The 14385-nt window shown below is 44.3% G+C and overlaps 1 protein-coding gene across 2 annotated transcripts; it reads right to left on the bottom strand.

Annotated features, from left to right (window-relative positions):
- Window positions 1–873: 873 nt before the first annotated feature.
- tbce (tubulin folding cofactor E) lies at window positions 874–14367 on the bottom strand. Of its 2 annotated transcripts, none has more exons than XM_041786094.1 (17): window positions 14243–14367; window positions 13713–13836; window positions 11921–12005; window positions 11704–11841; window positions 10518–10603; window positions 10291–10390; window positions 10110–10212; window positions 9924–10000; window positions 9749–9841; window positions 8409–8473; window positions 8269–8333; window positions 8028–8180; window positions 7810–7948; window positions 7665–7733; window positions 5245–5304; window positions 5062–5153; window positions 874–1378 (listed from the first exon to the last, which is right to left on the bottom strand). In XM_041786094.1, the coding sequence occupies exons 2-17, from the start codon at window positions 13825–13827 to the stop codon at window positions 1283–1285; spliced, it is 1536 nt and encodes a 511-aa protein (XP_041642028.1). In that variant the 5' UTR covers window positions 13828–13836; window positions 14243–14367; the 3' UTR covers window positions 874–1282. The 2 variants fall into 2 exon arrangements, with proteins under 2 accessions (XP_041642028.1, XP_041642029.1); XM_041786095.1 differs by lacking the exon at window positions 14243–14367 and adding an exon at window positions 12703–12847 and having other exon boundaries at window positions 13713–13826.
- Between the last annotated feature and the right edge of the window lie 18 nt (window positions 14368–14385).

The raw sequence follows: 14385 nt of genomic DNA, 5'->3' as shown, positions 1-14385 counted from the left end.
AGAATAAAGGTGCCAGAGACCAGGGACCCCCAGAATAAAGGTGCCAGAGACCGGGGACCCCCAGAATAAAGGTGCCAGAGACTGGGGACCCCCACTGTACCTGAAGCTGGTTGAACAGCCAGGAACATTCTTAGTGTGGAGACAAGGCCGTCTATGAGGAGGGATAAAGAGGAAGGTTTCTGGGACCCAGCCAAACTGGGGGCCGATGGAGGTCAGGAAAATCATGATTAATTGTGAAGCTAAGCTGTGGAAACCATATTTCATATTTGACCTACATAATGACCACTCTTATCAAGGAAAAACTAATACCTCTATCTGTTCATGTGTAGTAAATAGCCTTCTTAAAATGAAAAGAAATTTTGTTAAAAACATTTTTAAAATGGACGAAAAAATTGCTTAGTTAATAGTTTATAATGGCAAAAAATGGTAGAAAAGGTGATGAAATTGGAATTTTAAAGAACATAAATGGGTTAAAAGTGGCAAAAAATAAGCAACAATGCATTAAATTGGCAAAACAGGCACAACAAGTGGTAAAAGGGGATTAAGAAGTAGCTGAAATGGCTTTAAAGTGCAAAAATTCGGGGAAAATTAGGTGGATTGGGATGAGAAATTGATATAAACTGGTAAAATTGGGATAACTATGGCATAAAGGGACGTAAAAAGGGGTTAATAGTGGCAATAGTGAGGCAACAATGGGCAAAAAATGGCATGAACTGGTTAAGAAGTGACAAAAACAGGCGTAAAAGTGGTGGAAAGGGTATAAAATTGACACAAATGGGTTTTAAGTGGCAAAAATGTGCTAAAATGTGCTAAAATTTGTGTCATAAAGTGATGAAAAGTGATTCAAATTTGGTAAAATTGGTGAAAAGTGGCAACAGTGTAATTTTTTCCTTTATTTTCAGATGTTGGCCTCCTGGTTTAGTTTGTCCCTCCTCGTTCAGGAGGCTGTCCTGCCTCATAAACCTCTCGCTCATTCACAGAGCTAGTAGTTCAATAATAAACAGAATAATTCAGAGAGGATCTGCTGACAGCTCTGCTGCTTGTTTATTGTACTCAGGTGTTAGTGAAGGCTGCTGTGATTGCTGCAAAGCTCTAAAGCTGTCCTGAAGGAGGTGGAGCCAACAGATTACCATGAAAGATCCTGACTGAGTCCTCATAAAGTAAATCCACGTCTCAGTGCCACACATAGAAAGCATCCAGTCTGCTCCTGCATCTGGGTCTGACCCCAAAGCAGAGAGCGTTTAGTCCGATAAGTCCTTGTTTTTCACCTCCTGAATCTGGATCAGGACCAGCGGACCAGGACACGGTCCCCGTCCTCGATGGAGTAAAACCGCAGAGACTTCAGGTCGTTGTCGATCTCAAACTCTGTCCCCTCCATCTGGAATAAGAAGGCTGACGTTAGTACGGCTGGCTCTTTTCAGCCTACTTAGAGATAAATAAATAAAGGGAGGCAGGTAGGGGTGTTCCTAAACGCCTGTTTCTCCGTTCAGAGTCAAACTGTGTTTACCTGACGGGTCTAAAGAGGAGAAAATCCTCAGAAACAGTCCCTGTGTCAGCGGCCGTGTGAGCCTGGTATCCTCTCTACAGCGAGGCTAACGTTAGCAGCTAGCTCCCCCAGCCTTCGTTCCTCTGTAGATCAATCTCACTATCAGCTGTGTTTCCTCTTTTCACTCTGGGTAGTAGTTAGCCTGCATACCACTTTATTCCATTTACTAGTTAAAAACCTGTCAGACCGTGCTGTTCCTGCTACACGCTAACCGCTAAGCTAGCGCTGAGCTCCTCATACTTCAGGGTTGCCAGGTCTGGGTGACAAATCCACCCCAGCGGCCGATAAAAACCAGCCCAACGCTGAAATTTAACACACGCCAGTCAAACCTCTGCCACACCTCGTGTTTTTCACGTGTGTGTGTGCAGGTGTGCTGCTTCTGTGTGTGGCGTGTGTGTGTCTATGTGCCAGTGTGGCACCGCAGATCTCTGTTCTCTGCTGGTTGATTTGGTTCTATCTGGGGTAAATGAGGCCGTTTATTCCACTCTGGATTAAATCAGAATCTGGCCTGCTGTAATATTCTAATCACAGACAGTGTAATATTTCTGCAACCTGAAATGTGTCAGAATACCAGATAGAGTTTTTAGAGTAGATGTTTTATGCTCTACAGCAGAGTTACTCAACCTGCAGAAAAATACCTTTACAAGAGCCACAATCTGAGAGGTGTAAAGTGACAAAAACGGCATAAGTACAATCAAAATAAGTTAAAGGTGGCAAAAATGGATGAAAGGGGGGCGAACATTGGGAGAAAATGTGGAAAAAAGTCAGAAAGTAGCAACAATGGTTCAGAAGTGGCAAAAAAAAGAGTAAAAAGTGACTAAAATGGGCAAAAAGCAGTCATGAGTAGCAAAAATGAGCAAGACAATATGAACCAAGTGGTATGTAGTGGCAAAAGGAAGCTTATTTAGACGAAAAGAGGCAAAAAAAAGGGGAAAAGTGGCAAAAAAAGAAGAAGGAAAAATTTAGGGAAAAATTTGAAAAGTGATATTTAACGGCAAATGTTGCTTAAATGGGCCAAAAATGGTGAAAAAGGGTAAGAAAATTGGATTACAGTGGAATAAATGGGGAAAAAGTGGCAAAAATGGTGAACATGGCAAATTAAAAAAAAAGTTTTTTTAAAGGTTTTCTGGGGGAATAATATTTCAGATTAAGACATTAAAGAGCCACATGTTGAGTATCACTGCTCTACACTCTATGCAAACAGAGTTTCTGTTGTGGATTTTTTTTTTTTTTTTTACAAAAATCTTATTTTCCTCCCTCGTGTGTGTGCGTTTCTTATTCAAAACAAGAATAACAAGAAAAGATATGAAAGAAAATGTCTTTTCTTTTTTAAAGTTATGTATTCCTAGTTTTATCTAATATGGTACTCTTGTTAATAAAAACTGATTTATTGCTTGTGGAAAAATAAATTGGAAAAATAACAGCAGTTAGATTGTTTATCTACATCGTTCAGCCCTACTCTGGATATTAAATACACGTCAGTGTCTGCTTAGCACACAGGAAAACCGTGGACCTGGCAACCCCCGCCATGGGAAAGCTCAGACGGGGGGGGGGCAGCAGCCATTGACTGAAGCTACAGCGGCCTCTAGTGGAAGGAGGTTCAGTATCAAAGAGCAGTTTATAAAAATGATTGGTGATCGTTTTAACTGACCTGTAAATCTCACACCAGCTTATTTGATCAACAAGTTTAACCACGCATCCCTAGAAAAAAGTTCTATCATACATTTGTTTCCCACAATAGATGATAACTGCTCAGGCTGCACAGCAATTTTTACCCTCAGAGGATCCTGGGACCTTTTTCTGTACATTCTGTTTTATTTTCATGCCATGTTGGCTGTGTAGAATGAATGAAGCTCAAATATACCAGAGGATATTCATCTTGAACACATTTTTGGACAGTTGTATCAGTTGGTTAAATTAGCCTAAAATGGCTAAACTATGAAAAGAATGACACATTTGCTCCTTCAGACAGAAACGGCCCCATTAAAAACCACTGAAAATGCCATTTTTGATCCCACATTTATCTGAACTTAAACTAATGCATTCCTTGATGTCAGGATGTAATTTTGTACTACTGGCCTTCAGTTTTTAATTTTTATATTGGTCAACCACATGCTGCTACTTTTCCCCGCTCTAAGCGTGCAACAAAATCTCACTTTCTACAGTTTTCTTAAAGGAATCCTGCAGCTGAAATGTTAGTGTGTGCCACTGTAGGTGATGGATAATGGGGTGTGTGTGGGTGTGTGTGTCTCTTTAATGTCCAGCTTCACACACACTCTGTGTGTATCTAATAATAAAATCAAGTTACAGCAGTTTAAGTGTTTTCATTAAAAAAACAGTGGGGTTATGGAACCAAACTGGCCCTTCAAGGGTTTAAATTTCTACATATCATTATTATTTGATTCACATATTTCAGGCTGAAGTAGTTTGACAAGACTGACTCTTTAAGGTGGAAATAATATTAAAGTATCATTTTTACAGCAGTTTTGAGGATGTGGCTGATTTCAGATGGAGTTGGATTCTAAAGGATCCTCTGAGGGTTCAGGTTCCCAACATCCCCAGCTTCTCCAACCTTCTATATCCTGTCTTTGATGATGTCATCCTTTAAAGTCTAACAGGCATTAGAACGACCTTTGGACTGGTGACTACAGCAGATCTGGACTACCTTTGGACTGGTGACTGAAGCAGATCTGGACTACCTTTGGACTGGTGACTACAGCAGATCTAGACTACCTTTGGACTGGTGACTACAGCAGATCTGGACTACCTTTGGACTGGTGACTACAGCAGATCTGGACTACCTTTGGACTGGTGACTACAGCAGATCTGGACTACCTTTGGACTGGTGACTACAGCAGATCTGGACTACCTTTGGACTGGTGACTACAGCAGATCTGGACTACCTTTGGACTGGTGACTACAGCAGATCTAGACTACCTTTGGACTGGTGACTACAGCAGATCTGGACTACCTTTGGAATGGTGACTGAAGCAGATCTGGACTACCTTTGGACTGGTGACTACAGCAGATCTGGACTACCTTTGGACTGGTGACTGAAGCAGATCTGGACTACCTTTGGACTGGTGACTGAAGCAGATCTGGACTACTTTTGGACTGGTGTCTACAGCAGATGTGGACTACCTTTGGAATGGTGACTGAAGCAGATCTGGACTACCTTTGGACTGGTGACTAAAGCAGATCTGGACTACCTTTGGACTGGTGACTACAGCAGATCTGGACTACCTTTGGACTGGTGACTGAAGCAGATCTGGACTACCTTTGGACTGGTGACTGAAGCAGATCTGGACTACCTTTGGACTGGTGACTACAGCAGATCTGGACTACCTTTGGACTGGTGACTGAAGCAGATCTGGACTACCTTTGGACTGGTGACTACAGCAGATCAGGACTACCTTTGGACTGGTGACTAAAGCAGATCTGGACTACCTTTGGACTGGTGACTGAAGCAGATCTGGACTACCTTTGGACTGGTGACTAAAGCAGATCTGGACTACCTTTGGACTGGTGTAGGTGAGCTTCAGTTCTACTGCAGGGATCTTCAGCAGCCTGTAGAGGAGGCCCTTCACCTTCTGGATCACCATGGAGGCTGGACCACAACAGAGGTAGGGTTAGTTCTCTCCTATGTGGTCTACATTAAACATCACATGTCTGATCCTGTCAGGTCTCTTCTGTTTTACCTGGAAGTTTCTTCTCTATCGACTTCCTGTCAGCATCTTCAGGGAACACGAACAGGATCTCTGGTGGAAAGGAAGAGATCTGATCAGATCACATTCATCTGGTCTAACTCTGAACACCACTGATGCAGATAAAGGACTAGACTTTGGAACAGTCCCACTAAGACCACAGCCCCACTGAAGAATCTGGACTGTGGATCTGGACTGTCCTCTGGTAAAGCCAGACTCTCTAAGACCAGAAGATAAATAAAGTTTTCTCTTCTTTCTCCGGGTCACAGCTGATCCCCAGGTCTAAAAAATGACCCCCTTTAGAACTAGGGTCTAAATGATGACCCCCTTTAGAACTACTAGGGTCTAAATGATGACCCCCTTTAGAACTACCAGGGTCTAAATAATGACCCCCCTTTAGAACTACCAGGGTCTAAATGATGACCCCTTTAGAACTACCAGGGTCTAAATGATGACCCCCTTTAGAACTACCAGGGTCTAAATGATGACCCCCTTTAGGACTACCAGGGTCTAAATGATGACCCCCTTCAGAACTACCAGGGTCTAACAGATGACCTCCTTTAGAACTACCAGGGTCTAAATGATGACCCCCTTTAGAACTACTAGGGTCTAAATGATGACCCCCTTTAGAACTACCAGGGTCTAAATGAAGACCCCCTTTAGAACTACCAGGGTCTAAATGATGACCCCCCTTTAGAACTACTAGGGTCTAAATGATGACCCCCTTCAGAACTACCAGGGTCTAAATGATGACCCCCTTTTAGAACTACCAGGGTCTAAATGATGACCCCTTTTAGAACTACCAGGGTCTAAATGATGACACCCTTTTAGAACTACCAGGGTCTAAATGATGACCCCTTTTAGAACTACCAGGGTCTAAATGATGACCCCCCTTTAGAACTACTAGGGTCTAAATGATGACCCCCTTCAGAACTACCAGGGTCTAAATGATGACCCCCTTTAGAACTACCAGGGTCTAAATGATGACCCCCTTTAAAACTACCAGGGTCTAAATGATGACCCCCTTTAGAACTACCAGGGTCTAAATGATGACCCCCTTTAAAACTACCAGGGTCTAAATGATGACCCCCTTCGAACTACCAGGGTCTAAATGATGACCCCCTTTAGGACTACCAGGGTCTAAATGATGACCCCCTTTAGAACTACCAGGGTCTAAATGATGACCCCCTTTAGAACTACCAGGGTCTAAAAGATGACCCCCTTTAGGACTACTAGGGTCTAAATGATGACCCCCTTTTAGAACTACCAGGGTCTAAATGATGACCCCTTTTAGAACTACCAGGGTCTAAATGATGACCCCCCTTTAGAACTACTAGGGTCTAAATGATGACCCCCTTCAGAACTACCAGGGTCTAAATGATGACCCCCTTTAGAACTACCAGGGTCTAAATGATGACCCCCTTTAAAACTACCAGGGTCTAAATGATGACCCCCTTTAGAACTACCAGGGTCTAAATGATGACCCCCTTTAAAACTACCAGGGTCTAAATGATGACCCCCTTCGAACTACCAGGGTCTAAATGATGACCCCCTTTAGGACTACCAGGGTCTAAATGATGACCCCCTTTAGAACTACCAGGGTCTAAATGATGACCCCCTTTAGAACTACCAGGATCTAAATGATGACCCCCTTTAGGACTACTAGGGTCTAAATGATGACCCCCTTTTAGACCTACCACTGTCTAAATGATGACCCCTTTTAGAACTACCAGGGCCTAAATGATGACCCCCTTTAGAACTTACAGGGTCTAAATGATGACTCCCTTTAGAACTACCAGGGTCTTAATGTAGACCCCCTTTAGAACTTCCCGGAGCTAAATGATGACCCCATTTAGAACTACCAGGGTCTAAATACAGACCCCTTTCGAACTCCCAGGGTCTAAATGATGACCCCCTTTAGAATTCCCAGGGTCTAAATGATGACCCCCTTTAGAACTACCAGGGTCTAAATGATGACCCCCTTTAGAACTACCAGGGTCTAAATGATGACCCCCTTTAGAACTACCAGGGTCTAAATGATGACCCCCTTTAGAACTACCAGGATCTAAATGATGACCACCTTTAGAACTACCAGGGTCTAAATGATGACCCCCTTTAGAACTACCAGGGTCTAAATGATGACCCCCTTTAGAACTACCAGGGTCTAAATGATGACCCCCTTTAGAACTACCAGGGTCTAAATGATGACCCCCTTTAGAACTACCAGGGTCTAAATGATGACCCCCTTTAGAACTACCAGGATCTAAATGATGACCCCCTTTAGAACTACCAGGGTCTAAATGATGACCCCCTTTAGAACTACCAGGATCTAAATGATGACCCCCTTTAGAACTACCAGGGTCTAAATGATGACCCCCAGTGATCGGCCAATGAGAAAAGGAGGCGGGACTTACTTAACAGCTCGTTTTTCAGAGCAAATTCCTCCGGCTTCTTCAGCTCGCCTTCTTCTGGAGCGCCATACTCTGAAAAACCGAGCAGACCGGGTCAGGGTCTTCAGTCCAACAGTCCTGCTTAGGAGAATGAAACAGGAAGACTTACTGTCGATGAGGGTCAGGTAGCGAGGATGCTGATGGGTGAACTGGCTGTCTGGCTGACGGCCCCCTCCGGCTTTAAGCCACTCCTCCCCAAACATCTTCAGGTAATCAAGCTCCGCCCCCCTCCTCTCATCAGGGTGGATCTGACGGAAACCACGGCAACAGATCAGCATAAACACGCAATCACAGCCACATAAACACACTCAGAGAGGCTCCGCCTACCTCGCAGCGGTTGAGGACGACCAGCCGTCCCATTTTGGCGATGAGCAGCTGCGTTGCTGTCTGCGGGTTTCCGTCTTTGCTCGCCAGGCGGTTACTCAGACACGACAACTTCAACAAACTGGGCAGCTTGGCCAGCTCGTCCACCACGGACCACTGAGGACAGAGGAGGAGATTTAACCTCGCTACGGAGAGATACTGAGACCAGAACCAGCAGACCAGACTTGAGCTTAGGAACACAGACCTCACTGATGCTGTTGTGGTCCAGGTACAGATTCCTCAGGGCGGGGAACATGGCTGTCACAGATCCTAGAGAGGGAAATCATTTAGATACACCTGGATGTGAACACCTAACGGACAGGTCTGTTCTTTAGAGGTTTTTACCAGGAGCAGCATCTTCAAACCGAAGCTCAGTCAGCCCGGTCTTCGACAGATTTAACTCTTCTAATCTGAAAGAACAGGACAGATTATTAAAGCAGCTCCAGTCTGTGTGAATGAGACTTCTATCCACCTATAAACAGCTGATTCAGAGTCTTCAGGAACCCTAGCTCAGGTTCCTCCATGTCTCTGCTGAGATGTTTCTACACCTGACTGGAGTCCACCTGTGCTAAATGAACCTGACTGGACATGATTACAAAGCCACGCCCCTCTCTATAGAAGACCTCACAGCTTACAATGACATCAGAGCTGAAACCAAGGGTCAAAGGTCAGAGGAGCTGCAGAAACAGATCTGGAGAAGACTACAGAAACATTTCTGCTGCTCTGAAGGTTCCAGAGAGAACAGTGGCCTCCAGAATCCTCACATGATGAAGTCTGGACCAACCAGGACTCTGATCACCATCCCAACAGTGAAGCATGGTGGTGGCAGCATCATGCTGTGGGGGTGTTTCTCAGCAGCAGGGACTGGGAGGCTGGTCAGGGTCTCTGAGAGATATCCTCAATTAAAACCTGATCCACAGGCTCAGGACCTCAGACTGGACCAAAGGGTCTCCTTCCACCAAGACAGTGACCCAAAGACCACAGCCAGGACCCCACAGAAGTGGATAAGAGACTCTGAATGTCCTAGAGGGACCAGAACCCTGACCTGAACCCTCTCAACATCTCTGGAGAGACCTGAAAACGTCTGTCCACCTGTCCACGGTCCCCATCCACCCTGACTGAGCTGGAGAATTTTTACTGAGAGGATCTGAACTACAGAGCTTCAACTAAGACCTGAGGAGAGGATCTGAACTACAGAGCTTCAACTAAGACCTGAGGAGAGGATCTGAACTACAGAGCTTCAGCTAAGACCTGAGGAGAGGATCTGAACTACAGAGCTTCAACTAAGACCTGAGGAGAGGATCTGAACTACAGAGCTTCAACTAAGACCTGAGGAGAGGATCTGAACTACAGAGCTTCAACTAAGACCTGAGGAGAGGATCTGAACTACAGAGCTTCAACTAAGACCTGAGGAGAGGATCTGAACTACAGAGCTTCAACTAAGACCTGAGGAGAGGATCTGAACTACAGAGCTTCAACTAAGACCTGAGGAGAGGATCTGAACTACAGAGCTTCAACTAAGACCTGAGGAGAGGATCTGAACTCTGCTGTCAGCCTGAGGGTTTTATTTATTCTAATAAAGCAGTAAAAATGTCTAAATTCAGGTTTGACTCTGTGGTGATGGTGCTGAGAGCAGACTGCAGAGTGATGACAGGCTCCTGTTAGAGTGTTAGTTAGATCTGTACCTGGGCAGAGCAGCGATCTGGAGCAGCGTGTCCTGGTTTAAAGGGTTCTCACACAGACTGAGGGTCTTCAGGGTCTGCAGGACTCCCTCCGGCCTTTAAAACATCACACACACGGTTAAATAAAGTCGACACGCTCTGAAAACATCACAGACATGTGGACAAACAGCAGCGCCACCTCTGCAGCTCTGTGATGTTGTTCCCCTCCACACTCAGGACCTCCAGCTGTGGCCACATGGGGGCGCACTCCAGGATCTGAGTGGACAGAGACAAAGACGAGGCACCATCATGACTGATGGACTTATCTGAGCAGCTCTCCTTCACCAGCAGAAGAGTCAGGGGGTCACAGCAATGAGAGGCGTACCTGAGGCCAGGTGAGGTCACAGCTGTTGAGGGCGAGGGTCTTCAGTCGGAGAAACGCCTCGCCGTGAGCGCTCGGCTCTGAGGACAACCGCAGCCTGTTTGAGCTGAAAATAACAGGAAGTTTAGAGGAAACGAAGGAAGGAGAGGACTACACAAACGTCCAGGTGATCAGGAGAGCACACCTGAGCTGGAGTCCTTCCAGGTGATCCAGCTGTCTGGTGACGGACGCCACGTCCTCCCAGCGAGACATCAGAGTCTTAGACAGATCCAACCACTTCACCTCTGACCTCCGCTGTTAAGGAGTCACACTACACCGTCATCAGCCTCAACACGTCTCTAACAACCACTAAAACCAAAAACAGCCGCTTATTACACTCAGAAAAGCTGGGACGCCTTCATAAAAAGATACGGGGTGTAGTTTTCCGGATTTGTCCATCCAGTCCAGGTCCATGGACTTCACAGCCCCCCAGCAGCACTGACGTCAGCATCTGAATACTGTGGAGACAGGTAGGGCTGGGCAGCTCATCAACATGTAGATGAAATCACAATGTGACCTACTGCAATTTTCAAACCGCTCAGGCTGCAATACTTCTTTGACCTGACGTGTTTTAAATAGCAGTTTACTACATTTTTGTAGGCAGAGGAGTTTTGCTCTACACATAAAGCAAACATTCAAGGGCCAGTATTTTCTAGAGTAATTGACAAAAGTTCCTACTTTACTTGTTTTTGTATATTTTTGTCTTCTTCAAAATAAAAAATCCATAAAATCATCACTCCTTGCATCAAAATTCATACCACAGGACAAAATAATGGCAGTAAGAGATTTTTGTTTGAGCGATTTGAATTTGGGGGGAAATTTGCTCATGAAATTTGAAAATATTTTTGTGGAAATGTGAGAAATGTATTTTGACATTTTAAGGAATTTGATTTGAATTGGGGTGGGGGGGTTGCTTAGAAAATTACAGTATCTTCTTGAAAATTTTATACATTTGTAAAATTTGGGGAATCTGATTTGAATTTCTTCAGAAATTTGTTCAGAAAATTTCTGGTAAATTTTGAACATTTTTATTTGTAAGTTTTGGGGAGTTTGATTCAAATTTCTGGGGGAAATAACTTTGAGACTTTTAAGTAATTTCATGAAAATTTGAGAAATGTAAATTTTTCAGAAGTTTATTTGGCACTTTCATAATTCTTAGTTATTTTTTTAGAAACATTTATTCGTAGATTTTGGGAGACTGGATATAAATTTCTGGGGGGAATAGCTTTGTGTGTGATAACATAGAATGGTTTATCAGATGAGGAACCTGAAGAATAATCATACGTTAAATTGTAATCGCAATGTTGGGTGAAAAAAATCGCAATTCGATTATTTTCCCAAATGGTTCAGCCCTGGAGACAGGAAATATAGAAGTGTTTAATCTGCAGCACCGACCCACTGATAATCTCAGTCTCATGAGTCTGAGAGCACGCATGAGTCAGATATTCAACGCTTGTTCCCCACATCCAGGACTTTTATTCTGAAATGAGGATGATTAAAATATGATCCACGGCGTCCTCGGTCATTATCAAACCACGCTGAGGTACCACGGTCCTACCTGAGCTTCGAGCTCCACCCCTCCCACTCGATGTAGTTCTTCTCCGTGTCGTAGACGTACTTCTGCTCCACCGCCGTCAGGTAATCCACGCCGAAGCTCACCTTACCTGGACGCACAAAGGAGCCTCCCTTAGGGTGTCTGAAACATTGGTCAGAAACTCGGTCAGACTTTTTTAGCGTTCACGGAGCAGAAGAAGCCGGATCTCACTCACATCTACCTGCATGTGAAGAACTGGACTCCATCATGGCTGCCGTCGTGTTTCCCTCTCTCTGGGTTATCCCACTCCACACCGAGCCACAGCCCTGGACCACATCACACACGTGGTTAGTGTTTGAGATCACGACATTAGAATCAGCTTGAGTCAGTCTGCTGGGACTGTCCTGGTACCAGGATACACAGGACTGCAGTAAAACCACAGACAGAAGACCCAGATCTAAGACAGCCATCCCTGTTAGACTCAGTAATAGTGGTTCATACTCCCAGTATTCCTGACTTTCTCCTCATGATTCCCTACACCGTCAACTGTCCTGTTAAAATCAGAACGAAGGCGAAAAGTCCAAAATAAATCTAAAAAAATTAAACACAATATAAAAAATAGAACAACACAACTAAATAAATATCTGAAAATAACAGGATCTTAATATAAAAATATCTTTATGCAGCTGAGAGGAGGATCAGGAGAGCCACATCCATTTCCTGGCAGGGGTGGAGTCAGACAGCTCAGTAACATTTAAAGCCACAGAAACAGCTGGCTCTGAGGTGATGAGTGTGCTGCAGGCGTGTTGGGAGAAGGAAGAAGAAGGTGTGTGAGAGTTTCCAGAGACTTCACTACGGCCTGAAAGACCTCTGTGGCTGAAGCCAACAGTAGACTTTGAGCTACTGCAAGTTCAGCAAAGCAATAAAAACACAGATTTAGTCTCCAATTTTATCATCACAGATATAAGGACTGGGTCCAAGTTCTTACTGACGGGTCAAAGGAGCCCCTCACAGGTGCAGTACCTGCTGTTAATTCTGGGTGCAGGAGGAGGACATCCGACCACATTAGTGTGTTTGCTGCTGAGCTGTTTGCTGTGGCCGTAGGCTGGGCTGAGCAGAGTGGCTATATGCAGTGGTTCTGTGGCAGCATTGGAACAGGTCAGGGTCTCTGCACGTTTCAACAAGTCAAATTTAATAATAAATACCATTTCACATCCATACTGGCAAAAAGGTAAAACAGACGAGGGGAAATCGGAGGCTCAGAATTACTTGCAAAGCAGATGTAGGGCCCTATGAAATCTGTTTTTTTTTTTTTGTTTTGTTTTTGCCAAAATCTGTTTTTTTCCATTTTAATGTTTTTTGGAATTCAGTTTTTTAACCTTTCCACTAATTTTACTAGAAAAAAAGAGCGTGCTGTTTATGTAAATGAATCAAATGTTCACTAATTAAATAGAAATTACCCTAAATGCTTTGGAAAAAGGGCCACCGTTGGCCCAGGAGCCGTTGTTTGGATAACCCTGATATAAAATATAACCAGTGTAACAGTGACACACAGAAATCAATACTGGAGTGTTTTTACAGCTACAAACTTCACAGGCATGTTTAAGGACCTCTGAGAACAACAAAAACTAATCTAAAGGTCAAACATGTGACCAGAGAGGTCTGCAGCTGTAGACCAGAAGAGTCCTGTCGAAACAGTTCATGATGAGAATGAAGAACTGTTGATTTATGGCTGCTGTGTTTACCTGCATAATCATCATAAAGTAAGATAACTCAGGAGCAGAGATAATCTCAGGTGTGTTTACCTGATGTGAGGAGCAGAGATAATCTCAGGTGTGTTTACCTGATGTGAGGAGCAGAGATAATCTCAGGTGTGTTTACCTGATGTGAGGAGCAGAGATAATCTCAGGTGTGTTTACCTGATGTGAGGAGCAGAGATAATCTCAGGTGTGTTTACCTGATGTGAGGAGCAGAGATAATCTCAGGTGTGTTTACCTGATGTGAGGAGCAGAGATAATCTCAGGTGTGTTTACCTGATGTCGGAGGCACCGAGCCCACGTACCGCACCGTGGCCCGCTCCCCGTCGCAGGACACCCGCCTTCCCACCGTGTCAGCCGGGACCTCCGGCTCCGTGTGGTCCACTCCCATCAGGGCCTCCTGCCGAAGACACCGGTAGACATGAAGAGTCATCGGTGTAGCGGTTAAATTAGCCTCCGTGCTAACTGGTGTCTGTCGTTGAACATCCTCCTGTGTGGTTCTTCATGGAGGTTTTTTAAACACGTCAACATCATAATAAATTAAACTAAAATGAAAAGCTAAGGGGCCTTTTCCTTTTAAACATCTCTCCTAACTAACTAGTAATCACGGAGGCATTCAGCTGAAAGTCCTCAGATAACACGGTAACTCTAGAAACCAGTACACCGGCTGGAAACTAAACTCCTCTTATAGAAGTTAATTATGAAAAATTAAAACTCCAGACGTTTAGCTGCTGTTTTCTAAATATGTATAGGGTGTGTTCAAGTAGATAAATATAATATGTGATGAAATAAATGTCCATATTTACCGCTAATCTGTCGATTTTAAATCTTGGTTCAGGGCTCAGCTAACGTTAGCGTCCACTCCAAAACACTACACACCTTTACACCACCGGAACGGACACATTTAGATGTAGGACCTCCATGTCAGAGATATTTTACAGTAATATAC

This window comes from Cheilinus undulatus, linkage group 4, assembly GCF_018320785.1.
Source record: "Cheilinus undulatus linkage group 4, ASM1832078v1, whole genome shotgun sequence".
Taxonomy (NCBI): domain Eukaryota; kingdom Metazoa; phylum Chordata; class Actinopteri; order Labriformes; family Labridae; genus Cheilinus; species Cheilinus undulatus.
Note: the sequence above shows the minus strand (reverse complement) of the source record. Positions and strands in the feature narration are given on the sequence as shown.

Bases quoted from the DNA above. Each gene is read 5' to 3' on its own strand.
- tbce (XM_041786094.1), bottom strand. From the start codon at position 13,827: ATGGGAGTGGACCACACGGAGCCGGAGGTCCCGGCTGACACGGTGGGA. The intron at 8,334-8,408 runs GTAAAAACCTCT...TTCCCTCTCTAG, and splicing joins GTTTGAAGATGCTGCTCCTG to GATCTGTGACAGCCATGTTC. The intron at 1,379-5,061 runs GTAGTCCAGATC...TTCTTATTCCAG, and splicing joins TCACCTACACCAGTCCAAAG to ATGGAGGGGACAGAGTTTGA.